This window comes from Podarcis melisellensis, assembly GCF_964234715.1.
Source record: "Podarcis melisellensis genome assembly, chromosome: 8".
Taxonomy (NCBI): Eukaryota; Metazoa; Chordata; class Lepidosauria; order Squamata; family Lacertidae; genus Podarcis; species Podarcis melisellensis.
Genome location: NC_138540.1, coordinates 33,638,904 through 33,664,767, shown reverse-complemented (window position 1 = coordinate 33,664,767; position 25,864 = coordinate 33,638,904). Strand labels below are relative to the sequence as shown.

The 25,864-nt window shown below is 41.2% G+C and overlaps 1 protein-coding gene across 8 annotated transcripts in view; it reads right to left on the bottom strand.

Moving 5' to 3' along the window:
- The window catches only part of PHKB (phosphorylase kinase regulatory subunit beta), a 134,348-nt gene that overhangs the window by 64,544 nt on the left and 43,940 nt on the right, over nt 1-25,864 (bottom strand). For all 8 annotated transcript variants that reach the window (XM_081924005.1, XM_081924002.1, XM_081924001.1 and 5 more), the window contains 4 exons: nt 24,480-24,560; nt 19,141-19,256; nt 10,611-10,674; nt 3,472-3,567 (listed from right to left, as the gene is read on the bottom strand). In XM_081924005.1, the coding sequence (XP_081780131.1) occupies nt 3,472-3,567; nt 10,611-10,674; nt 19,141-19,256; nt 24,480-24,560 (357 nt within the window). The remainder of the gene's footprint in view (nt 1-3,471; nt 3,568-10,610; nt 10,675-19,140; nt 19,257-24,479; nt 24,561-25,864) is intronic.

Below are 25,864 nucleotides of genomic sequence, written 5' to 3'. Positions count from 1 at the left end.
TTAGAAGGGCTATAAGTTCAATCTTTTTTTTTAAGAATATTTTTTTATTAACCGACCAATCACATCAAATCAAACCAAATTACATAAATTCCAAATTACACAGCCAAATTTTAAATTTTTGTTGGGGGTACCCATATTTCAAGTTCCGAAGGGGATCCAATCAACTTCTTGCTTCTTGCTGCTGTTTTAATGTCTACAAATCTAACCATATGATGTTCACAGTACTATCCAGTCCTTTCTTATTGTTTTTCCACATCTCCTGTTGTTATTTTCATATATTTTTCCTTTCTCTTTGTGACCTCTGATAGTCTCCACAAGCTGGTTAAAACAGTTTGTAATCCTGCGTGGATATTATTATTTTTTTATCCAGTAGCCATATCCAGACGTTTTCCATATAACATCACTTCCATACATCAAAACTGTCTTAGCGTCATTAATCTTCACCAATCTGCCTCCTTTCTCAAACCTCTGAGGAGATTCACCAGGAATGCAGTCTGAAAACAAGTCCATTCCTCCTCCTGGCTATAAATCCTTTGGCAACATGGCGACTCTGAATTAATTGCTGCGCCATTCCAAAAGCTCTTATTGCTTCTCGATCTCCATAAAGCATACTTTTGGTTAAAGTTTATCTCCACACAGACCTTAATCATCCTGCTTGGGTCAGTTAAACCGACAGTTCTAATGAGGAGGGGTTCTTAGTAAATCACATAGAAGGAAAGTAAAAAAGGTCCGTCCCCCCCATTCAGTCCCGTTGCGGACATACCCAGCCTTTGGTGTATCATCATCGTAAAATATTCCTGTTGCTCCAACCCGTCGTCTTCTTTCACAGAGGTCACTTAAATTTGCAGTCTTCATTCCCCTTTTTCACTTGAAATATGTTCATTTGCTTCTTTTGTAATTAATTATTCCAAATTGCTACAGCCTGGCTTCCTTATCAACCTGCTTCATCTCTTGGCCCCCCTCCTCTCATCTCCACTTCTGCCTCTGATTCTGGACTGCTCTCTGCCACAGACTCCTCCTGCTCACTAAACCCTGTTACCTCTTCAGTTTCCAATGCCTCCTCTTCCCCGTCTGCTCCCTCTTCTCCCTCTGATCACTCATCGTTGTCCCACCACCAATTCCCAGGCTCTGAGCCTTCTTCCCTTGGGGGTTCCCCAGCTGGTTCCTCCCACCGCTCCTCTGCATCTAGCCAGTCCATGACAAAAATACAGCTGAGACTCTCAGGGTTTTTACACTCCACACTAGACTCGGTCAGTTCTCTTCCTAAAGAACATGGGTTTATGCAAATGTGCTTATTAGAAGAAAAGTGCATTATATGGGAATTGCCACAAATTTGTTTTAGTCCACATGAGACTTGTGCATATATGCAGTGTGTGTGTGTGTGTGTGTGTATGTGTGTGTGTGACTTGCAAGACTGAATTTGATGCACAGATTCTCATCAGGATGAGTGTACCACCTAGCCACTTTGAATAGGATGTATGTTCTGATATACATCTAAGAGCACATCCTTATCAGTGTTCACATGCAACTAGTCATGACTTAACAGCTGATTTCATCTTCTGTTTCAGTCAAGGTGATTAAAAAATGAGGTGGAAGAAGATAAATGGATATTCAGGTTTTCCACTTGGGCGCTAACATCTGTTGTTAGACATCTTAAAGAATGTTGAAGATGGAGCAATGCTGCTATGGGCAGACCCATACTGTACCATTTAAAGCACATTTAGTGCACATTGAAAGCACATGGCTTCCCTCAAAGAATTCATTTGTTCAGGGCGGTGGGAACTGCAGTTCTGTGAAGGGGAAACTGCAAATCCCAGGATTCTTTTGGAGGAAAGTAATGTGCATTTGATGTGCTTTAAATGTATGGTGTGGACCTGCCCTATCATTGTATGATGTGCAAGCAAAGCGATGGGGAATGGTAGGCGGGATGATCTATTTCCCCTTTGCAAGCAGGGCTCTTTTGGTCTCACAATGACCGCTCCCCGCATAAAACAGGGGGCGACCTTTGCATGGACGCGCGCAGCCCCTGGATCTGGAGCGGCTCCATCAGCATAGGCTTGGCTTTGCCTTCCCTCAGGTGGGATACCTGGAGGTCTCCGCCTACCCCAGTCAGTTGTCCAATCCCACCTGGGGGAAGCGTTGCCAAGGAGATCAGGCCAGGTAGGGGAGGGATTACCTGCCCACACAATAGAGGGAGGATCTTACCTGGGAATCCTCACTTGGCTCCAGAGCTTCTCCCACCCTCAGTTAATGCCTTATTTTGCAGGTTAACTTTTCTTCACAGGTATGCGGGCACTGCTACGTTAAGGTCGCTGTCAAAGGGCCGGAAAGGAATTTCCCTGCATTGACAGGTTTCACCTTTCCCATAGCAAAACATCACAACTTTGGCGGTATCAGGCCTTGGGTGGAATCCTTTTGTCCATCTTCCTCTTTGCGGCGGCAATACCAGGGTTCCCTGTTAAAGGGGTTTCTGAAGGGAGGCTTTGACCGTACGCCGAAAGGTCGTCATTGCTCTCCCCTGTGGCAGCGGCGGCGTAACGGGGGCGGCTATCTCTGCTTGAACATATGTTCTCCAGAGCCGGCCCATCCCCCACACACTGGATAACCCTGATGCTTCCTAGGTCCCCGGCTGGGGACTGGGGAGGGAGAACGCCCAATGCCTGAGCCAAGGTCTACACACATTTGAAATTTAATAAAGTTGTGGCCAATTTAATCCCATAGCACGTTGTCTTGAGTCATTATTCCACATGACGGGGGCGCTTGGAATCTGGGGACTCCGCCTGTCCACGCAAAGAAGGGAGTGCAGACGAATGGCAAGTGAAGGATGACAACTGAGCACTAAAGAAGAAACGATGCAGCTATGGGAGAAAATGATTGACATATGTTTGTAACAGGAGTGGGAAACCTAATTTGGTTTGATTTGTAATAATTTGGAAAATTAATAAAAAATAATTAAAAAGAGGGGGGAAAGAAGGGAGTGCAGAATGCGGTCCTGAAAGAAACCAAGAGGGGTATGGGACCCTGAAAATGTGGCACCCACTTTCAAGCCCCGGGAGCAGGGAAGAAGTGCTCATTCCAAAATGAAAGGATTTTGCTCTTTGCCCTGTTGTGAACGACAAGTATAGCAGTTATCTAGAAAAATCTCCCTTGTGCAGTAGTACTTAAAACAGTAAATTGTAATTTCTCCCTGACCAGCAGACCTTTAGTTTATTGTGTTTATTTCTTTTATAAACTGTTGGTTTTACCCCTATTTTCATAATTTAATTTCATCTACTATTTTTAATGTTGCTACTTTTAAATGAATATTTTATACCCTTATGCAAACCACATATATTATTAAGGGGTTTATAAATCTTGCTTAGCAAATATATATAAAAAACAGACTATTAAACTGGCAGTATAGCTAATAGCTATACCCAGATGCATTTGCTCCATGTTTTGTTAAACTCTGTTTCATCAATAATTACTTACATGGGACCTTGATTCTCGGGGAAGTAATGAGCAAAGAGTTTGTCTGTTCCGGTTGTGGGCATCAAGGTCTACAAATATGACAGACCACGAGCAACCCTGTAAATGGAATAGAAAATTAACACAACATAGGATATAGACAGCCCAAGCCTGGCATAGCAAAGACAAGAAAAGTGAATGGGTTCTTCAGATATTATGATTGCTATCAGCAATCATATACTAGTAACTTCAAATAGACAATGACATTTCCAAGACAAATGTACATAATACCATTTCACTAATGTTAAGGGGATTAAATAGACATTTAAAAACCAGTTAGCAGATAGGAGACTTGAGATTACAGAAACTTAAATCTCATTTTTTTTACCACTATTATTTAATTACACCTCTAGCAAACAGATAAACGCTTTAATTATACAGTCAATAACTTGATGACTAAAAACAATTTGATCAAAGAATACAGATCTGGAAGCAGGATAGTGGTTTGGATGCATCTAGAAAATCCTACTACCAACAAGGAGCTTAAGAAGAATAACTTAACTGTGTACTATATATATGATTCTTGTAACAGCTATGTTATATGCAACTTATGTAATTAGACTTTATATATGTATAATCAATGGAAAACAAATAAAAATTTATATGGGAAAAAAGAAGAATTTGTAGGGATATTTTATTTATGTATTTACAGTATTGCATTTGTAACCCTTTTTTTTTTCTCCAAGGAGCTCAAGGTGGCAAACATGGTTCTCCCCTTCCTTATCTCCATAACAAACCTGTGAGTTAGGTTAGACTGAGAGACTGGCCCAAGGTCTCGCCTAGTGAGCTCCGTGGCTGAGTGGGGATTTGAACCCTGGTGTCCCAGGTCCTAATCCAGCACTTTAACCACTGCATCACACTGGTGATGGTACATCAAATGCAAGACATCAATATGAAAATGCTGTGGGTCCACACCTGTTGGGTCAAGAAGCCCCTTCTGGGCCAAAAGTATAAGCCCACCTTGCTGCTATGTCCTGGGTCAGTTGGCCACTGTGCTGAGAGTGCGAGTGCACTGCCATGGCTTGTAGCTACGACAATACAGCAGTCTTATTTGACAGTGCAGCAGATGACAAGATCCACACAAATTAGTAGCAGAAGCTTAAATGGTGTTGTAGTACCACTAATGTGTTACAAACAGTTTTAGCATGATAACTGTTTGCCCACCTACTGTGCCTATGAAATATGTCAAAGTCAGAAATTTAATTCTTCATGAAAATGAAACAAATGAGCTGGAGTGTCTGACAGATGCTTCCATGCTTACTGTGACATCCGCTAGATCTTGGAAAGAAAACTTCGACGTGGTGAAATGACCCTACCCTCATCCCAACAAAGGAATATGCCAGGGACCTTATTCAATTGCAAGCAAACAACCAGATGTAGAACAGGGGTTTCCAACCTCCTCCCTCCCCATATTGCAGCTTTTGCCAACTATGTGCCTTCCAGATGTTTTGGATTACAACACAACTGTGCTGCCGGGAGCTGATGGGAGTTGTGGGACACTGGCAAAAGCAGCTCTGCGGCTTTCTGTCTTGTTCCAAAAACGGTGTTGTAGCACAGAAAGAGAGCAGCAGCCAGTGATTCCAGATCCAAGGGGAGGGGAAGTAAAATGCATAAAAATAATTAAATGGATAAGCAGAGGCTAGGATTAGGGCAGGTCTAGTCACCCACAATGAATTTTAATGTGTACATGGGATGGTTATTCCATCGAGTGGGAGCCCCAAGTTCCAAATGAAATAGCACAGAGTGTGGTCCTCTGGCCTGGGGGGACAAGGGGTTCAAATTAGCCCCAAAGGCCTCACTATCTTCCTTTGAGACTCCCCCCAAGCCATGCCTCTTCCCTAAATTATGCCCCTCACTGGATCTGCTCAATGCCTTCAAGTGATTTGGACTGGTTTGAAAGTGCCCTTGAACTGTGATTAACACCCTTTCTTTGCCCGATGGAAGATGTAGAGATTGTGTGTGTGTTTGTGACTTCTGCATAGCTAGAATGTAGAATATTTTGCAAAGGAAAGGGTCACATCCTTTACTTTTCCCACATTTGCCCTGCCCACCATTTGACTGTGCCCTCTTGGACCTTGCCCATGAGGGAATGTGGCCCTCAAGTTGTTGTTCTTCTTTCCTGGAATAGTGCTCTGAAAAGTAACTAAAATTCAGAGGCAGTTTTTGTGAGGATGCTGGGGGTTGTTGCTGGAAGCAGATTCCAGTACAGTGGTACCTCAGATTATAGACACTTCAGGCTACAGAGGCTTCAGGTAACAGACTCTGCTAACCCAGCAACAGTACCTCGGGTTAAGAACTTTGCTTCAGGATGAGAACAGAAATCATGCCGCTGCAATGTGGTGGCAGCGTGAGGCCCCATTAGCTAAAGTAGTACCTCAGGTTAAGAACAGTTTCAGGTTAAGAACGGACCTCCAGAACAAATTAAATTCTTAACCCGAGCTACCACTGTAAAAGGTTTTGGTTTTCTGAAAAGCAATAACCTCTGTTTTTAATGCACCTATTATTTACTTCTACTGAAACTCATTGGAAATCCTGAAAGTTTAATGAAATGTTTTAGGCATATCATCAAGAAACATGAGCCCAAAGCTTGCTTGAATACATGGAACTAGATGCATGGATCAACAAGGGAAAGTCAACAAAAATTACTATTCTGTTGTAAGGTGCAATGAGACATGACCCAAGAGAGTTGCTCCAGAAAGGGATGAGAGGAAGTAAGACTACTGTCATTTTCACTTTTTATTACTAGAGAACCACTTCAATCTTGACAGAGAAAAACATTCAGAATTCAACATGAGCAAACTGAGGACACTGAGCTTTACGCCCACACCATCACACAGGGAGCATGATGAACTCTTCCCTTGTAAAGGGAAAACAACCTTTTTAATGTGTTTTTTATTGTATGCTTTTATGTATAGTTGTTGTGAACTGCTTTGATAGTTTATAACAAATAAATGCCCTCTTCCAGGATACTATAAGTTATAAGGCAATCCACACCCTCCTCCCACCTACTGGTTTTCCATCTTTTGGCTCCTACCTTGCTCAGTCCCCAAAAGATTGGGGGAGATTTTAGAGTTGGGGGGGTTGTACTGTAAACCCAAGACCTCACCCAAGCATAAGGATTCCTCTTTTTCTGCAACTCCATTTGAAATCCATTTCTATCAGTACTCACCACTTGTGCTTACTATTACAGGGAGTGATGAGTGCAGGCTAAGCCTAGTGGGAAGTACGCTAGCATAAAATGACAAAACTGAACATGCAACCAAATTGTGTTCAGTTGGGTGGGGGTTCTTTCTGCAGCTTGAAGGATGCTGAGATAGGACATTCCTCAGTGACCTCCAGCTAGCTGCCTCAACACTACAAATCTCCACCAGGCATCAAGGCTTAGTGGCAGAAGTGACTTGGAGAAATCATATTCAGTGTAAAATATAGCAAGGAGAGTACCTGTTACTCTTGGAGGGAAATGACCATATAATCTATGTTAAGCCTTGGGGACAAAGGCCATATTTTGTATAGGAGCAGCAGGGAAGAACTGGATCATAACAGCATACCACTTACTGATGTCAAGAGTGAAAAGCAGTTAACCACCACAGAATTTGTTGCCAGGAGGCCCAGAGAGGCCCTCAGAAAGTCCGAAAAGTGAGGACAGCAGTGGCCATGACTTTCAAGGGCTACATTTTTTACCCAAAGGCCTTCATGCAAAGTGGGTCACCCCCAAAGGGTTAATACCAGGGGGCAGGGTTCTGGCCTCTGTGAATGCTAATCCATGAATTTTATGAGGAGCTAGTAGGAAGAATGTGCCTAGAAGTGCTGCTTGGGCTGGAAAGGTTGCAGCTGTCTACAGTGAAGACTACAATTCAGCTGGCTGAAGAGGATTAATTATATTAACTGAGTGGTAGGGATTGGACTCAGCTATTAATTTCTTGAGTAGATTTTTTAAGTAGTTGACTGGCTAAACAGTAATTTAATGATTACCTTGATATATAGTGCAATTAATATTTGTCATTACTGACTATAGCTCAACTGTTCTGATTCAAGAGGAGTCAATGTGGTGCCATCCAGATGTTGTTGGATTACAACTCGCACCCTACCATGCTGGTTGGGGCTGGCAGGAGCTGGAGTCCAACATCTGGGAGGGCTCCATGTTTGGTTCTTGTGCTGGTTAAATGCCTGTATTGGTATTATACAGGTGATGGGGGTGAAAGGCATGAACTAGAGAAGGAGGAGAAGGGAGAAAGAGGTGCTGGAAAATGGAGGTGTTGACCAGGGCAAAGATGGTTAGACATTTTAGTTCTATCCATCTTCCAGCATTACAAATATTTTAGGCTTATCTTAGTCCTCACAAGGCTAAAGCAAAAAATGCTAAGGTCAGTCAATGAAAAGGTCTTGTTATCATTGACCTTACCCTAGAAGGACATGCCAACTAGGCCTGTATAAATGAGATGTGGTTGGAGAAGGTGTAAATCTCCCTAGGTTTCTAGGTCAGTGTCCACCATGCTTTGAGAGGTGGGGAAATGGAGTAGCTGTGATTGTTAAGGATTTCATTTCCCTGGTCAGGTACTTTATCTTGCAGTTACATTAGAAACTCAAAACAGGAGTGGGATTCAGCTGGCGCACTATCCACCCCATTGCCTAATAGTCTTCCTCCCTGAGTTGACAGAGGTAGTCTCAGAGGTCTTCAGGGACTTCAACATATATGCTGAAGCTGACTTGCCTGGAGTGACTCAGGAATTTATGGCCTCCATGACCATCATGGGCCTGTCTCATGTATCTAGCCCAATGCACAAAGAACACACCTTGGATCTGGTCTTCTGTACTGAGGTAGGGGATAAACGCAATGTAAGGCCATAAGGCCATAGTCATGGATTTCACAGATCCATTTTGTAAAACAAATCAGCTCTATATTCATGGAAAGCATTCAGAGAGCAAGAAGGATGAGCTCTGTTATTTCAAGGCCAAACAGAGGTTACTTGCAAACGCTCAAGCTTCCAAATCCCCCAGATTAAGACATAGTTAAATTAAAGATGAAAGGTTCTTTTTTCCTGGTAGCTGTTTACACTTTGCCGTGTGCTTACCATAAGGATCCAGTTAAAACTAAGCTGAATCCCTTTAAGAAGCCTTAAGCTTTGAGATAAGTGTGTCTGCTGCTCTGCATGCCAGTGGTCTCTTTGACAGTGGTGTCCTCAGATTAAACAAAGGCGACAATATTTCCACAAAAAGAAACTGATACCATGGGGGCGGGGTAAGCCACTAATCCTTAAGAAACCCTTGGTGTCTTGGTTTTCTTTTCTTTTTTACCATTTGTACGGTCTTCCTATATATAGCTAATAATAACTTTATTAATGTGTAGCTATATAGCTATCTGAGACGCGTGTGGCGCTGTGGGTTAAACCACAAAGCCTAGGACTTGCCGATCAGAAGGTCGGTGGTTCAAATCCCCGCGACGGGGTGAGCTCCCGTTGCTCGGTCCCTGCTCCTGCCAACTTAGCAGTTCGAAAGCAATCAAAGTGCAAGTAGATAAATAGGTACCGCTCTGGCGGGAAGGTAAACAGCGTTTCCATGCGCTGCTCTGGTTCGCCAGAAGCGGCTTAGTCATGCTGGCCACATGACCCGGAAGCTGTACGCCGGCTCCCTCGGCCAATAAAGCGAGATGAGCACCACAACCCCAGAGTCGGTCATGACTGGACCTAATGGTCAGGGGTCCCTTTACCTTTTTATATAGCTATCTATCCTGCACTTTTGATTTGTAAATGAAAACAGCTCATTTCATGTGGGGGAAACCCAACACACACAACATGATTAATACTTTATCAATTTATTGCTCTTTTAATATCATTAATTCACACTAGAGTAGGAAAGCCAATATTTTTAGAGAATAAATGTACAAGATAAACACATACATAAGTATATAAACCACGTGTCTGAAATAGTACAGGAAAGTAATCCTGAAGCCATTTTAACTCTTTCGGTGACCTCAAATATTCCTCTGCAGTGAGGAAGGAAATGGGGAAGCCTCCACATTGTCTCTTTGCTCACAAATCCTGTCTTAAGGGCGTATTTGTGTATGAATAGGGTGAGCCTGTGACCTGGATTCAGGAACTAAGTATTTAGCATCTCAAAAGGAATGGCCAAGATGCCCAGGTAAAGCAATCAGTGACCATTATCAGGTGTCCCGACAAACAGGATTTCTATTCGAGACCGCCTTCTTCTGTGATGCATGTATGATGTTTTGGGGGGTGGTCTTGAGCTACAGGGTGGACAATTTCAAAAGTCTATATAAGGGCTTGCACACCATTGTTCATGCATGCATGAAAGGTATCTGAAGAAGTGTGCATGCACACAAAAGCTTATACCAGAACAAACTTAGTTGGTCTCTAAGGTGCTACTGGACAATTTTTTATTATTTTTTATTTTTACTTCTGAAAATGGGTCTCTTGTAAAACAATTCTAGACTAGGGACATACGGATCGCACACAAGGCATTAGACCTTATCCCTTTGTGCTTTTGCCTTTTCTTTTCATTTTTAATGGCCATATAATACGTAGAGAGTGAGACAGAGCTAGGACCAGATTCTGTGATAATCAAGAGAAGGCTATGCATATCAAAGCAGATTTAGATCAATTGATGAAAAGCATGGCTATTCGTTGGATTCCCAAATTATCTGATAGGAGGTATGGGGGGAGACCCTTAAGAAGGTCAGTAAAAGAAAGTGATGGTGTGCTGTATCAGAGGCTGAAAACAGAAAAATGGAAAGAGTATTTGTATAAGCAGCCAGAGCTGTTTAATGTCTTGATCAAAAGACTAGAACAGCAAAAATTTTATACTTTTCATTTTCACAAGAGTTAAATAAATGACTGAAAGGAAAAGTAACTTCTGTTAACTGAGGAAAGAGCTGGTTCTGTTAGCCTTTGAATCCTGTATCTAAAGTAGAAAGAAATAATTTGTTAGCCTACTTCTTTTAAAAAGAATAATAGAAAATTGGAGAGTGAACAGGCTTTACCATATGGATATTAGGTGTCCTTTGATCTGCAATGAAAGCAATTTACTGAAGAACAAGCAGTTAATTAAAAATGGAAAATGAACAAATACTTAAATATTTTTACTACCTGATTGCCAAAGAGGTTGAATCCATTAATTGCTTCTAGGGCTGCTTTTGCTAACCCAACAGAACTGAAAAAGAGAGAAGAAGAAGAAATAAAAGTTTGTTACGCTCACAACTCTGGAAATAAAATCCAACTCCCTCAAGGCTACCTTGCTCATCAGATCTGTTCTTGCTGAGGAACTGAAAAAAACAAAACTAGGGTAAAATGATGATATAGTAGGCTTATTCTTTATTATTTTTCAGCAGTTTATGCTTAAAGGTCACTGGCCATCTGTTATATATATGGAGTCACCTTGTGTTTGGACATCTGGGGCTATGGGTTTGAAGGTCTTGCTGAGAGGGCACCAGTGACAGGAAAAATATCAGTGCTCTATGTGCTCATCTTTCAGGAGCCTGATGATAAAGCACTGGCAGCTTTTGCACATGTGAACTCATTTATTTCACTTTATCCCACCAATCCCTCAAGGAGTCCAAGGTTGTGTACATGGTTCTCCCCCTCTCCATTTTATCTTCACAACAACCCTGTGAGGTAGGTTAGGCTGAGAGAAGATGGCTGGTCCGAGGTCACCCAGCACCATCGCTAGACATGGAACTTTGCGGAATAGCACCACATGCATAAACCTAAATCTTGCCAGGCTGGGCAGCAGGGAGAGGCAATAACAGGAGGGATGGCAATAGTGAGGGTAAGCTTCATTTCAGCTGGGGTGAGGACTAAAGAGCTGAAGAGCAAATATTTCTAAAAAGCAGAAAAGATGGGAGGTTGTTGTTGATGTTAGCACTTATTAGTTGCTTGTTACCCTGAGAAGGTCTCTGAATGACTTAAAATAAATAAACACGAATAAATTATACCATAAAAGGGACTAAAAGAAAGAATAAAAGTAATATAAATCAGTGACATTGTTTATCATTCAGTGAACACACTCCAACAGACAGTAAATCTGGCAGCACGCTAACAATGAAACATAATCGACTCAATCAATCAAAGGCTTGGGAAAAATGAATGTGCTTCTACCACTATCATGGCAGCCCACATGGTAACACACTGTGTTGGCTTTAAGACTGTACATCAGGAAATGAACAGACAGGCAGGGACCTTTGGCCCTTCAGGTATAGCTGGACTCCAACTTCTCTCAGCGCCAGCTGGCATGGCTAACAATTGGGGATTGTGGAGTCCAACCTCTGGAGGGTCAACATTTCCCTACCCCTGTTCTACATCAAGGCGATATACGACTATCCAACCTCCTCCAGAATCATATTGGGGTCACATTCTTTGCTGAGGAAGACATATTCTGACAGTTGAAACATTTTTGGTCTAGTTAATTGGGCATTACCCTGTCCCTTTTAAAATAAGCACCTCATTAATATCTACAGAGAATAATATTTTATGAACCCGAACAGCACCAGCTGTTTCCATGAAATTAAATCATTAAGAATAGGTGGTAGATGGACTGATGATTCATTTGTGTATACCCTGAGGTTATCTGGTGATTATTTAGCAGCGATTGCAAATGTTCACAATGGAGGGTTGTTGCTGAGTTACACACACACAAGTGGGTCAGAGATCAGGAGACCACAATAGATAGGAGAAGGGGGCCGCAGCTCAGCTGCAGAACACAGACTTTGCACACAGAAGGTCCCACGTTCAATTTGCCATTATCACCACATAAAAATAATATTAAAATTGTGCAGCTAATCCTGAGTAAACTGCTGCCCATCAGAATGGCAATACTGAACAAGATAGTTCATACAGGCCAGTGCATGTACATGGGTCTGGTGTGTTCTGGGTGTAAAGTCCTTCATTAGGGCAACTATCATTTATGAGGGATAGTGGTGAGGGGAAAGTAAAGTAACTTAATGTAAAAATGGCACTGACAACAGACCCTAAGATCAAAGTAGAAAGCAATGATGGATTTAACCTTGGCCTTCACATTCAGTAGCATGCAGGCGTTTAGAAAATTAAAGCCCAGTCTGTAATACAGATACTAAATACGAGCTGGAAAAACTAATCAGATTCAAATTAAAAGCAACCTTAGCCTGATGATTTTACTGCAACCTCACAGAAGCAGGAATGGAAATGGGAACAAACGTCTTGCTGCGTGTAGCATATTTATCATAAATATAGCTTCTGTCGGAACATTTTCATTAACAGCTTACCATGAAACATTGATTTTAGACTCTTCCTTTATTTCTAACCGTCACACCAATAGGTTTCAAAGCCTTTCAGAAGCAGTGCCAGGAAAAGAAGAGAGAGAAAAGGCTTGTGGGGTTTAATTCTAATTGGTTCAACAAGGAAAAGCTGATTAGGTTGGCTACAAAACTCCGCTCTAAGCAGCTGCCATCAAAGGTTGGTGAAACTCCACAATTTTCTATCTTCTGCTGATTAGAAGTTATTGTTATCCAGATAATGGGATGACACATTAACAGAAGCTGGACTGGCGAGCATGCTGTTTCACTAACAGCAAGCCTCTAAAAGCAGTGAAAGCCAATCTCTAGGGCTAATGAGCCACAAGCAAATTCAAAATATTAGACAGTGCCATGATGGGGCCTGAGCTACACAATGGGGTGGTGCAGTGGACCAAACTTTTGACACTGTGGGTGGGATTACTTTTTTTGAATGCCCCCTGCAATGTAAATAAAAGGGTTCCTGCAAATGGAAAGGTTCCACATCTGGGTAAAAGTATGTAGCCCTCTCCTTAATGTATTTGATTAATACATGCGGGAAGGTTTTTTTTTGAGGGGGTGCCAGGCCTGTAGGACTGAGCCAATCCTTTTTTTCAAGTTTCTTTTTATCTGTTGCACTTGGGAGTTGATTTCGTTTATTTTGGGAATATATTTCTTTAATGGTTTTTAATGTGATGTGAGCCACCCTGAGTGCTGTTTTACAAGGAGCAGGTAGGAGATAAACACTTTAAATTAATAATAAATACATAAAAATCAAGTAGCTTCTCTTTCAACTCATTCTTATATCCAGTCCAGTTCCAATTTATTTAAAAGGTTTATTCAAAGAGCAGCAAATCTAAAATGGATGAGAACACAAACTTCACAAAAAAATCTCCAGGAACTACAAGTACAGCAGTTCAGTAAAAGTGTAATAATACCAAGCCATGATCAACTCATCACTTGGATAATCACTTGCATTAGTTATTAATGGATACCTCTCTGTTTAAACCCGCAAAAATGAGTAGCTTTTCCAGAAACAAGATTAGCCAACTGGTACAGTTCCCCTAGTTTAAGACATCAACTGCGGCAGAAATATAAAGAAAAGGGAACAGACAATACACTGCAATGAGGAACAACAACATTAGCTGCTGCCTTTTGTCTACACATAGGGCGTAGACACCAATAAAACGGATATAAGAGCTTGTTAGAGGTGCCAGTATACTAACAGCTAACAGGAGCTGGCAAGTCTGAAGAATGCCAAAGAGCTATTTCCAAGAACAAGCTCTGTGATTAGGTATTATGGCTGCTATAAAATTTTGGGCACATGATTGATGCCTTCATGATTGCTGGAGAAAAAGATATGAAAGACAAGGCACTCCACTACTAAATTACAGTCCATTGTCTTCTGGGCATCTTTAATTGCAGGCTCCAAGGATTAATATAAGAAACATGCAATCAGAGCTAAAGACTTCAGGAAAGGTGCAGGTTTCGAAGACTATGGGAAGATTGTCCTTTAACTGCATGAGCCAAAACTCCCCCAAATTATGAAAGGGATAGTATGTATGTATGTATGTATGTATGTATGTATGCATGCATGTATGTATTACATTTCTATCCCACTTTTCTCCCAAGTTGGGATTCAAGACAGTTTACGACATCTTTAAAACATCATAACAAAATACAAAGTAATAAAAACAAACTTGTTAAAATCCAATAGAACACATTTAGAACCAATATTAAAATATTGATGGCAGTGACAGCAGCTCAGTAATCCACATTGTCCGCACCTAGTTTTCAAAACCCTATCCGACGTTACCTTGTTGACACTAAAAGCCCCTTGGAAGCTAGTTAAGATTTTCCAAAATTTCAGCTACAGACACTGCAAGAATAAAAGCTGCTGTCCTCAAATTGCCTCCCATCCTGGCTGTTCACCCAGCTCACAAGTTCTTTGCATGCTTACAGTTGCCTGCTGAATTCTTCACTCATTCAGGACATGCTGGTTTCCAGCCACTACTAATTAGGTGATCAAAAGCAACAAATCCAGACTAGATATATGGGATTAAAAAGAAAGAAAAAGCTTTCAGACAGAAAACAAAGAAACTAGGTTACAAGCAACGTAAAGAAACCCAGCTACTAAGACTCGGATTCAATTACTGAGAACCTCAGAAACCTACTATGTATCCTGAGTATAATTTCCCCATGTTCACAAATGATGAATCTGTGTGAAACGTTGGGAACAGTGCTAAACAGCATTAAAGAAAATAAAAGAAACCATACGTAGGTGTTTGGGACTGAAAGCTACATTAAAAAGGCAGCCAAGCAGACAAACAAAATAACCCTAATAGGGACAGGCAGCATGACAGCAGCATATTAGCTGTAGAACAAAGGAGAACAAGTTGAAGATTCCGGTGCCTTTCTAACGCTCGGGAGTACAAAGATGCTGCATTTCAGAAACACCACTATTATCAGTAACACAGATGGGAGATGTCAACAGTGTTTTTGCAGAGGTATTCAGCAGATGCTTGGGAACAGCTTGATCAAAATGGTTACAGGACAAATGAATACTTCAGGAGCTCGAACACATGGGATGGAATCGTACGATTCTAGCGAGATGTTGCAAAGCTTGCTGTTCAAAAATCAGCGGATGATTGCAGACCAGCAAATCTTCCTCGCTGAAAATTCAGCAGTAAAAGCTGTGCTGTCTGCAAGAAATGTTATGAACCTATTTTTCACAAGGAGTCCAAAATACAAGGTTTTGATTTTGTGTGGGTTTGAGACTGCCCCCCCCCAAAAAAATTCAAAGTGCGGTTCATTTTTGAAAGTATAGACATGGCTGGTAATTATCACACTGTATTAGGGTGCAGCTCTCTTTAAATGAGCAGTCTTACTAGGCAGGACCAACTGTAATTTAGAAAACATGGCATTCCTCTTTCATGAATTTGTGTCGGGCACAGATTTGGGGACCAGGGATGGCTTTCCCTGGTCCAGCTTTTCAGGGCTGCTTTATTCTCTCACTAGTATTTAAGGTTACACCACCCTAGGGTTGCATTGGCTGGTCCATGTATTATCACTTGGACTCCAACTACAAAATTCAGGCTGCACAGGTGTTAGTAATCTGATTTATTAAGAGGCTTCCAAACAGCTCCCAGCCAAGACACTTAATGCAAGTGTGCAGAGCTGGGTTACCCTTGAAGGGACAGTGAACAGTTAATTTGTTGTGCCTAAATACAGAACAGTCAAGTTATCAATATGTCAGTGGGAAGAACTGTCTAACTAACTTCTAAGGTTTGCCTGACCTTACCCTCAGGTTGTTCTCTGCGCTTATTCCCATGTACTCCCTGAAATGCTATCCATTTCTGACCCTTGACTCAGTTATTGGCATGACTCTTCTAATTACTGAGACGGGCATATGGCTCCTGCTACTAACCCTTCCACACAGCAAACTGAATTGGTTTTTCATAACACTCTGATCTGTCACAATCTGTCTCACGGCTATCAGGTGCACACCTAATGAAGAGCAGAATTCTCTTTCCCCATACTAACTAATTGGGCAGGGAGAGAGAAAAGTCTCCTTTGGTCAGTTGTTTCCTCATTTTCTTCTTTGCTATGGCTACATTTGTTAAACCTGAAACAAATATTTTGCAGGTTTAAAAGATAGCTGATAGAACTGTATTGCTGTGCCACAGCTCAAGATTACAGGGGAAAAACACAGCCTGAATGGTTCCTACAACTTTCAAGGATCTGACTGATGCCAAAACACCTTAAATCTGCTTTGAATGTAATGGTTTGGCCCTCAGAGTCATTATCTATCATCTATCTATCTATCTAATAATACCACTTGATCGTAGAAAAAAAAAAACCTCAAAGCTATCATGCTCACATGATCCTGTGGCTTCCAGTTTGGGTTTAAGTGTAAACAATGGTTCATATGCAATGGCAAATTATGACTATCACAAACCAGAAATAAGGGAATAAAAGAGTATGCAGGCTCGCGACATGGTCCCAAAAGGCATTCCATGGTTTTGCTGTGGTGTCTGAATTAGACATAACTGTTAATTACTTTTATTTTTTGTATTTTTGTTATTTTTTCTTTTTGATTTTCATTGTATTAATATTGAAAACTTTAATAAATATTTTTTTTTTAAAAAAAAGAATTAGACATAACTGTTTAGCTGCTTGAGAAGTCACCTTTTCTGTGGTCAAAAATCTAGGTAAGGTTACATGACCCTAGGATGCTTCAGGTCCCCCCGTCCCCCTTCTGCCTTGCTGAACATCTTGTACTTTGCTTGCACTGGAAAAGAGTACAGTCTCTCCAGCACAGAAACAGCCCTAAGTTTATGACCTTGACACATTCTCTGAATACAACCACTCAGATCAAGGACTAAAGTCTGACACTAAAAAAAAAAAAAAAAAAAGTAGTTTAAGGTCTATTGAAATAGCTCGGCTTCTTGAGTTAAGTTACCAATATATATTTTAATGTGTACTAAAACAGCAAAAGGAAACATCTAAAATTGTTACAAGTATCTCATTTTTATTACAAGGAGAACTTACAAATACATAAAATTGCAGACACAAGCGTCCACCTGACTCCCTTAATGTTACTGCATACTGAAATAAACGCACTGAGCCAATACAGCAAATTTTACATATAACTATTGTCATTGTGACTTCTCTTTTAGTCTACAGTATTTGTAAGCCATTTTCCCGGGAAAATTATTACAGTTGTCATCTGAAAGGCCACAGTTCTACTGACTTCACTGGTAATGGAGCACAAACAGAGGTAACATATAATTTCAGAATTTTATTTCAAGAGGGTATGGGTAATAAAAATAGCACAACTACAAATAATATTGGCACTCTTAAACACAGAAGCAGTCAGACCACGGAAGCTTTAACATTATCCTGGAGTCTGTAATGATCTGGCTACATGAACCATAAGGTGTATTTGTCTGAACACTCCCAGAATAATATCAGACCTAGTATGGTCTGATATTCAGAGTTATATTTAAAACAAGGGGAGCCTGCCACTTGGTCCTTAAGATGATCACTGCTTAGGAAGTGAAGTGGCTTTAGAAGGCTCGCTTTATCGCATGGGGGAGGAAAAGGAACAATTTTCAGTTTCCAGTGTTATTAATCCGGTAGGATGTAGGATATGCTCCTAGGCTGTATCAAGAAAACTCAAAACTTTGCACTCAAATCAAACTGAGAATAGAAATGTACATTAGCTATTCATGTCTGGCAATCTAAGTGATTTCATTTACACTACAGCCAGAGTACATTTTCTATACAGTCATGTGAATTGATTCAAGTCATCTTTCATTAACCATAAGACTGACAAATATAAGGATTGTTTTACAGTATCCAGGTTGATCAGAAATATAATGGCTTTCCCTAACACTACCGAAGCAGCTTTAAAATTGTACCATTTGGACTGCAATGCAGTGCATGTGGGACTGCCCCTGAAGACAGACCAGAATCTACCATTAGAATAGAATATAGCAGTTACTACCTGGTACTGGGCATGTAGGACAAATCCCACCAGTCCTGAGACAACTGCATGGGCTCTCAATACCTCTGAACACAAATCAAGGTACTGGCTGAACTGTTCCAAGCCCTGAACAGCTTAGGGTCAGAACACCCCAAGGACTGCCTCATTCCATACAAATTTGCCTAGGTATCAGAAGCCCTTCTATGGGTCCTTGTGCCAATGGAGGTTAGGCTAGGATAATCCAAAATTAGACCTTTTCAGCTGTAAAGTCCTCTTAGGGGGATTCATTCTCCAGGCAAGCATACCTGGTGGAATCCCTATTAAGTTTTTATTATTATTATTTGTAGTGTTTATTTGTTGCTTTTGATCACTTTATTATTCACCAGTGGGGTTTTTTAGGATGTTTGGTCTTAAAAAGCTGCCATCTTCTGCTTTATCATATTAATATTCTACAAATACAATACTTTAGTAAATATTGTAGGAACCATAGTTTTGAACCATTTGCTAAATTCACGTACAGATACTCCATCTGAAAGGAAAAGCAAAATCATTTTCTTTTCATCTTGAATTAGGGCTCCAATATTTAAGAAACCTGATATGAACTGACCTCATCTGTACCTTCCAGGCTAATGCATGAATCAGAACTTAACTATCAACCTGATTCCACATTTCCAAATGTTCCATTGCAGTTTTGGAGAGAAAATTCATTTGGCAATGTGGCTTTGGAGAGAAGGTATGTTTTAACATGCATATTTAAATAACAATTTTCATGTGGGTGTTGTTTTTTTAATGTACATTAATGTGGAAATGGAACAAAATGGTTTTACAGATCAATACATGCAAAAGCGGCACAGACTGGAAACAGAAGGACTTGCCCACACCATACCTGGAGTGCAGTTCAGTACTGCCGTTGTTGTATTTGCTTCCTCTTTCCCACACACCAAAGTCGGGCACACGATATGCCCTTTCCACACAAAATACAAGGTTTTGTATGAAGGTCACCTAAGAGAAAAAGAAAACAGAAAGGAGATGAAGGAGAAAAAAGAAAAACCTCAAATATGCCAATATTTCTTCCATAGTTGGATGCTACAAAATTTTCAGATGTCACTGTTGCTCTTACTTTCTGATTCAGCATATAGGGCAGGAGTGGGGGACATTTTTGGCTCTTGTTGTCTGTATCATTATCTGCCACCACCCCTGAGAGTAATGTCATGATGATGTTAGATGACTGAGAGGTAGGTTGTCCCGCCCACCTGTCAAAGTCCCTTGCAACATTTGGAAGCTGTAGCACAAGGGGTTTTGACAGACCCATGCTTGACACTTGGCAAGTACTGAGCACAGGGCTCGAAAAGTGCTTTCCGGCATTCTTGAGCTCAGCTTATGGTCAGTGAGTTCAGGTCTGATTTCTGCAGGGGTTGGCGGCAAGACTGAGTTCGCCATGGGGAACCTGGCTGCGCGACCAATTCAATGGGCTAGAATTCACCGTCCATCAGCTGAAGGGGTATGAGCATAAGCCTGATTTTTGCAAGGCTCGGTAGCACAAAGCAGTTTGCATTGGCACACCAGTTAAAAGGGGGGGGGTCAGTTTTAGCAGTGGTTTCAGAGCAAATTGCTCTGTGCTATTGGAATAAGGCTTGCTCCCACCACCCATCAGCTGATCAGTACTGGAAGCATGCCATGCTCTAACAAATTGAGAGCTCACTTTAAGCTCCTGATTCTTCCCATGTAGCCATGTTGGTACCTGCCTATGATGGTACCTGTGGGAAGAGTGGGCATGGTTTTGAGGAAAAGGCTTCATGCACCAATATGGGACATCTGCTGGGCCAAATCTGGTCAAAGGTTCCCCACCCTGGCTCGGTACTGTGTTGAATTGATTGGTCAGCAGCAGTCTGTGCTATGGCAACTGCCAACTCTTTCTCTCCTCTTCTGCATTGTTGCCAGCAGAGGAGGAGAAACATACACAGCTGCAACTGCTATAACACTGCTTAATTTCTATAAAGCACCCAGAGGACGCAATAGATTGGGCAGTAGAGAGGTGCCTAAATAAATCAATATTTTTCACTGCTGAGGCTATTCTCCTATCTTCCTTCTTTCTGCCTCTTCTGGTACCATTAACTAACAAACGAGTGACAGTTGTCTTGCCTAGTGGTTGCTGCTTTTAAACAACCCTGGCATATAAATATCTTGTAAACATGTTTCTGGCTGTTCGGGGGCCTACAGAAACAGAGATTCTACTGAACGGTCTAATCTTGTCCAGGAGCCCCACACAGAGCAGACACTTCCTAGCTGACAGCTTTGCAACCACAGGCCATCTGTCTGCATCTTGTTAATCCTGCAAGAAAACTACACAGAGCCTAACACATACAAAATTGTTATTTTTCCTCCCACGTTGGTGAACTTGGGCAGTTAGATGGAAATAAAGGAAAGGTTGAAAGGCATTTGTAAATTATACTGGTATCATCCAACCTTCAGCCACTTCAGTATGGCCATCTTGCCCACTTTTTATTAAAGTTAATAACCAACCACTGCAGCTCCTGACTTTGGACCAACTTAAGTTTATTTATTGTAAATACTGCACATTTACAAACAAACTGAATTGAAATGAGAAGTTTTATTTCTCTAGAAATTTCAGTGTACAAATAATTCAAGATGAAGTCTTGGCTCTGGAATTCCAGAAGCAGAATGAATCTTGTGGAATGGGACTGACCCCTCCTCCCCCTCCCTTGCAGACCTCCTAAAAGACTCTCCAGTGTGTTGTGAGAGTCTCATGAACACTCTGCTCACTCATGGTTCCCAATATAGGTGATTCCCTCCAGGAGCCATCTGAGTCACAAAACATTCTGTTCAGAAGAGAAGCTTTCCAGGAGGCAAAGGGGACCCAAATGTCTCCTTCCACAAGTCGTCGTCCCCCCCCCCCCCCGCTCAGTTGCTAAGCCATAGTTTATCAATACTCATTTTTTATTTTAAACATATACATGCCATTTCATATATGGAGTCCTGAAATGATATTAGGCTATAGACCAGGTTCATGGACACTTAACCAGGTATGGTACATTGTATACATCTGTTGCTTAAATAATAAAACTGGAAATAAGTCCCCCCGCCCCCCAGTTTGTAAGGATTTAACAAAATACTGCTGTTCTATGCTGGGAAACAAACCCCATTAAATTTACCCAACCATTCAAACTTGCTCAGCATTTTCATCTACTACCAGAGGCAGCTCATTTACCTCCGAGGGAAAAAGGAGTAATAATGAATTGCTTCACTGCATTCAATAGGCGTAACATCCTGCACAAGTGAATTGTCTAAATGTGAAATAAAGGAAGACGAGAGGGGGAAGAGGTCCCAAAGAAGTCTTCAAGCATTAAAATAGACTCAGCTATACAGAAAAGGGGCCAATTCAAAGGAAGTCAAAAGCAGTTCAGAGCTAGGAGCAAATTCAAAGTGTATAACATCCAGCTGGGCAACAGAGTCTTATTACCGCCTTGCACAGCCGGATCAATTTTCATCACATGAAGAGGCGATTTGGTGTAGTGTAATGGATAAGAGTGCGAGCTGTGAACCAGTCAATCTTGGGTTCAAACCTCAGCCTAGTAGTGAACCTATCAAATGGCTGTAGGCAAGCCACTACCACTCAGTCCCCTATCTGTAAATGCCAGGATAGTTGTAAAGATTAATGAGGTTAATCAGCTGTGTCTAGTCAGGCGATTGGCTAGGTGAAATTTCTGGCAGTCACTATATCCTGACAAAGATAGGATGGGGAATCCTAAACCTTACCTTCCAGAACTGGTGGAGGTGATGGTGGGGGGTACTGATGTGTAGCTAACGGTCTGAGTGCAGGCTACTGGCATCAAGAGGGGCAACTCAGCTGGGTACTCAGCACTGAGTTAGATGGAGCACCCCATCAACACCATCAACAGATCAGGGTGGAAATCCCTTTCTCCACTCTTATCACACCATGCAGTGGTCACTAGCAGTTCTCACCTAGCAAATCTCACCAACCACTGTACGTAACTCAGGAGAAACACTCTGAACACACTGTTTAAATACTATTTGAGATGCAGGCCACATCTCAAATTTTGAGAAAGTGCCATGAGTGCCAGCTACAAAATGGCTGCTGTGGGGGCATGGCACAATGCAAAATGGCTGCCACACCTAAAAAAAACAAGCAAAGAGACAGGACCTCAAAATGGGCACGCTTCCTGATCTTTGAGGGAAAGACGCCTACATCAGCTATCACCACATTTGCTGCCTCTCCTTTGGGTGCAGACATGGATCATGTTTGGAAACCCATTATACAGGCTGAATATCAGCTTTGTGTGCAATTTCAATCAGGAAATCAATCCAGAATAAAATGCTGCAACCCGCAGTTGTAAATGGAAGATTGAATTACACATTGTGACCGGTAGATTCAGATTTGATTGAGAATTCTAACTTTGTTAAGACTAAAACCACATTTAAAAAACCAGCATTCAAAGGGCCATTTCTGAATCTATCCATAAAAAGAAATGGTGGGGACTGTGAAATCTGTTGTGACTCATTAACAAGGACTTGCATGGACATTTTGTATGCATTTTGAATATGTACAGCTCCTAGCACAACAATAAGGGCATTATTCGTTATTAGTGGTAATCCCTGATACACATACATGTACACACAAAAAACCAACAAAGTAAATTCCATAAAAGAATGCAAGGTTTTAATGCACAACTTGTAATACCACTAAAAAAAACCCCACTATTGCTGCTGAGATTAAGGCTTTTATATTATTTTGAAAGGCACTGATTATCCAAATCAATCTATATGGGCTTTAGAAGCAGCTGAAGGATGATGAATGAAAATGGTATGAAAGGAAAAAGTCACATTTAAATGACAGTTTGAAGTTCTACCAACCTATCCTTTATTTCCTTGACAGCACCATGAATTTTGGAGAGAAGACAGACTTGTTTCCCATTTGTTTCCCATCCCCTCTTCAAACAGTTCAAAGAGGGTAGCTTCCACAGGGTTACATTTTTGTTCTCACAACAACCCTATGAGGCAGGATAAACTGAGAATAGTGATAAACTGAGAATAGGAAGCCTGTCATAACTCCCATGGCCTATGACAGCATGGCCAATGGTCAGAAAGAAAGTGAGTTGTAGCCCACCAAATCTGGAAGGTTACAGGTTTTCCCATCCTGGAGCTTCATAGCTGAACATGGACTTGAACCACAGTTTCCATATACAAAGCCAACACTACTAAGACTGAATGTCGAACAGAGCAATCTTTGCTGCTAGAATATTCTAAAATTGCAACAAGATATTTAGGTTAGATTACTGCAATATATTATACATGGGACTGCCTCCGAAGACAGTTCAGAAACTTCAGCTGGTGCAGAATGCAGTGGCCAGGTTGCTCATTGGGGCAAGACTGTTTGAGCATGTAACACCAATCTTGGTCCTACTGGCTGCTGATGAGTTTCCCGGCCCAATTCGAAGTGCTGGTTTTGACCGATGAAACCTTAAACGGCGCAGGACCACAAAACCTCAAGGACTGTCTCTCCTCATATGAACTGACCTGCACCCTACAACAATCATCTAAAGCCCTTCTTCATATGCATCCTCCATGAGAGGCTTGGAGGATAGCAAACACGAGAAAGGGCCTTTTCTGTGATGGGTCTCCACTTATTGAATGCACTCCCCAGGGAAGCTTGCCTGGCGCCTTTGTTACATATCTTTAGGTGCCAGGCAAAAGCATTCCTCTTCTCCCAGGCCTTTGGCTAATTGAGCAATCTATGGCATTTTAAACTTGGGGGTGGGGGGATATTTTGTTTGTTTGTTACTATGGGGTGTGTTTTTGTGTTTTTATATTGTAAACTGCCCAGTGGTCCTTGGATGAAGGGTGGTATAGAAATTAAATATATAAGTAAAAGGAAAAGTTATGGGTCACCACATATGATATTTTAAAAGCAACCTTGTGGGTGAAACCTTAGATTTAAAACAATCCAGATGCAATCCACAGAACATCTCTTAACTAAGTTGTATGGAAGACAGGCTAACCTGGTGTAGTTAGTGTCTAAAGCATTAGGCTAGGACTAGCAAAACTTGGGGAACCATAGAACACACTTGGTGACTTTGGTACATTCCCCTTTCTATCAGCTTAACCTACCCCATAGGGTGATTTTATGAAGACTGTAAGAATACCTTCAACATGTTCTAATGATTCATGGGGTTGGTGAATTCATACCTCATCTGTATTGTAGATAATCTGCAAACCAGATGATATCATCTCAACTAGGTAGAGGAGGAACAACGACACAGCATTTATCTGTTAAAAGGGAAAAAAAGACAAGAATGGTCAGACAGTAAAAGAAATGACCCTCAAAGCAAAAAAGAATCACCTATTATATCTCATGTTGAGTTTGTGCTCCCACTTGAATAAGAAGTCCTGCAGCAAAGTTGCCAAAAAACCAAAAAAAACGGAGGTGGCTAAAGTGAAACTGTCAGAGTGAGCACAAAGAACAGGAACAGATGGAGAATTAATGCATGTCCTGTACATGAAGGGGTATGTAAGCTAAGAGCTGTTGGCTTGCTCCTGTAATTAACTATCATCTGTTGAAGTATGGCCCATGGGAATATTAAAGCACACTTGGGGCATCAGGAGACGTACACACACACAATCAATGTTGCTTACAGCGGAATCCACAAAGCATCTGTTTTAGAAGGTAAAAAAAAAACTTTTACCTGCAGTTGGAAGTTGTGAAATTAAGCAAATTAAGTTGTGAAATTAATCTAGCTAGCTAGCTAGCTAGCTGTTTTTTGGTCTTCTGTTTTAAACAAGCAGGGATTTATTTCAGTGCCATTCATGTCAAAATGCTTCTAGTAGATGCAAATGACAGCGCAGATGACAAAGCAAAAAGAAAAGACATACAGTGGAGGATGTTACTGCATCAGGCAGTATACCCCCATCTCCCACCTTGTAAACAAAACATTCATGCAGCCTCCTGCAGAGGGAAATATTAGTCTCAATCAACTCTTCCGCATTTGATTAATAGAGTTTAAATTATATTTACGAAAAATGAGTTGTTTTCTTCTGTTAACATAATTATCTATTAGATATCAGCATCAACTGCCGTAGCACTGCCAAGATATTGCATCGTAGGGGCAAAAAAAAAAAAAGCCAAGTTATCAAAGAAATGAATGCACACAAAATACAATCATTTCACAGCAGCTAAGATTACATGTTGCTTATTCATGCACCTTCCATTCATTTGGAGATAACAGAATAGTTTCAATTTATTTATATTTTAAAGAATTGTAACCCTCCTTTCCTGGCAGTTAATAACAATAAAATGAAGAACAAGCAATTAATTACAAACAAACATCGCTAATAAAACGGCAGGAATAAAAAGAGCAACTGCTGTTAAAATAGAAAGTTTGAAACAGCAACAACTAAGCAGATTATGGTCTGGTGCCAAAAAATCATGAGAGGAAGCACCACGGGAGCAGCCTTGGGTAGGGCATTGAGGGTGCTACTACCAAAAAGGCCCTTTCCCCATTTTCCAACCACTTCACCTTGATGGGGGTACCAGGAGGAGAGTGTCTGAAACCATAACAATCTGGTTTATACAG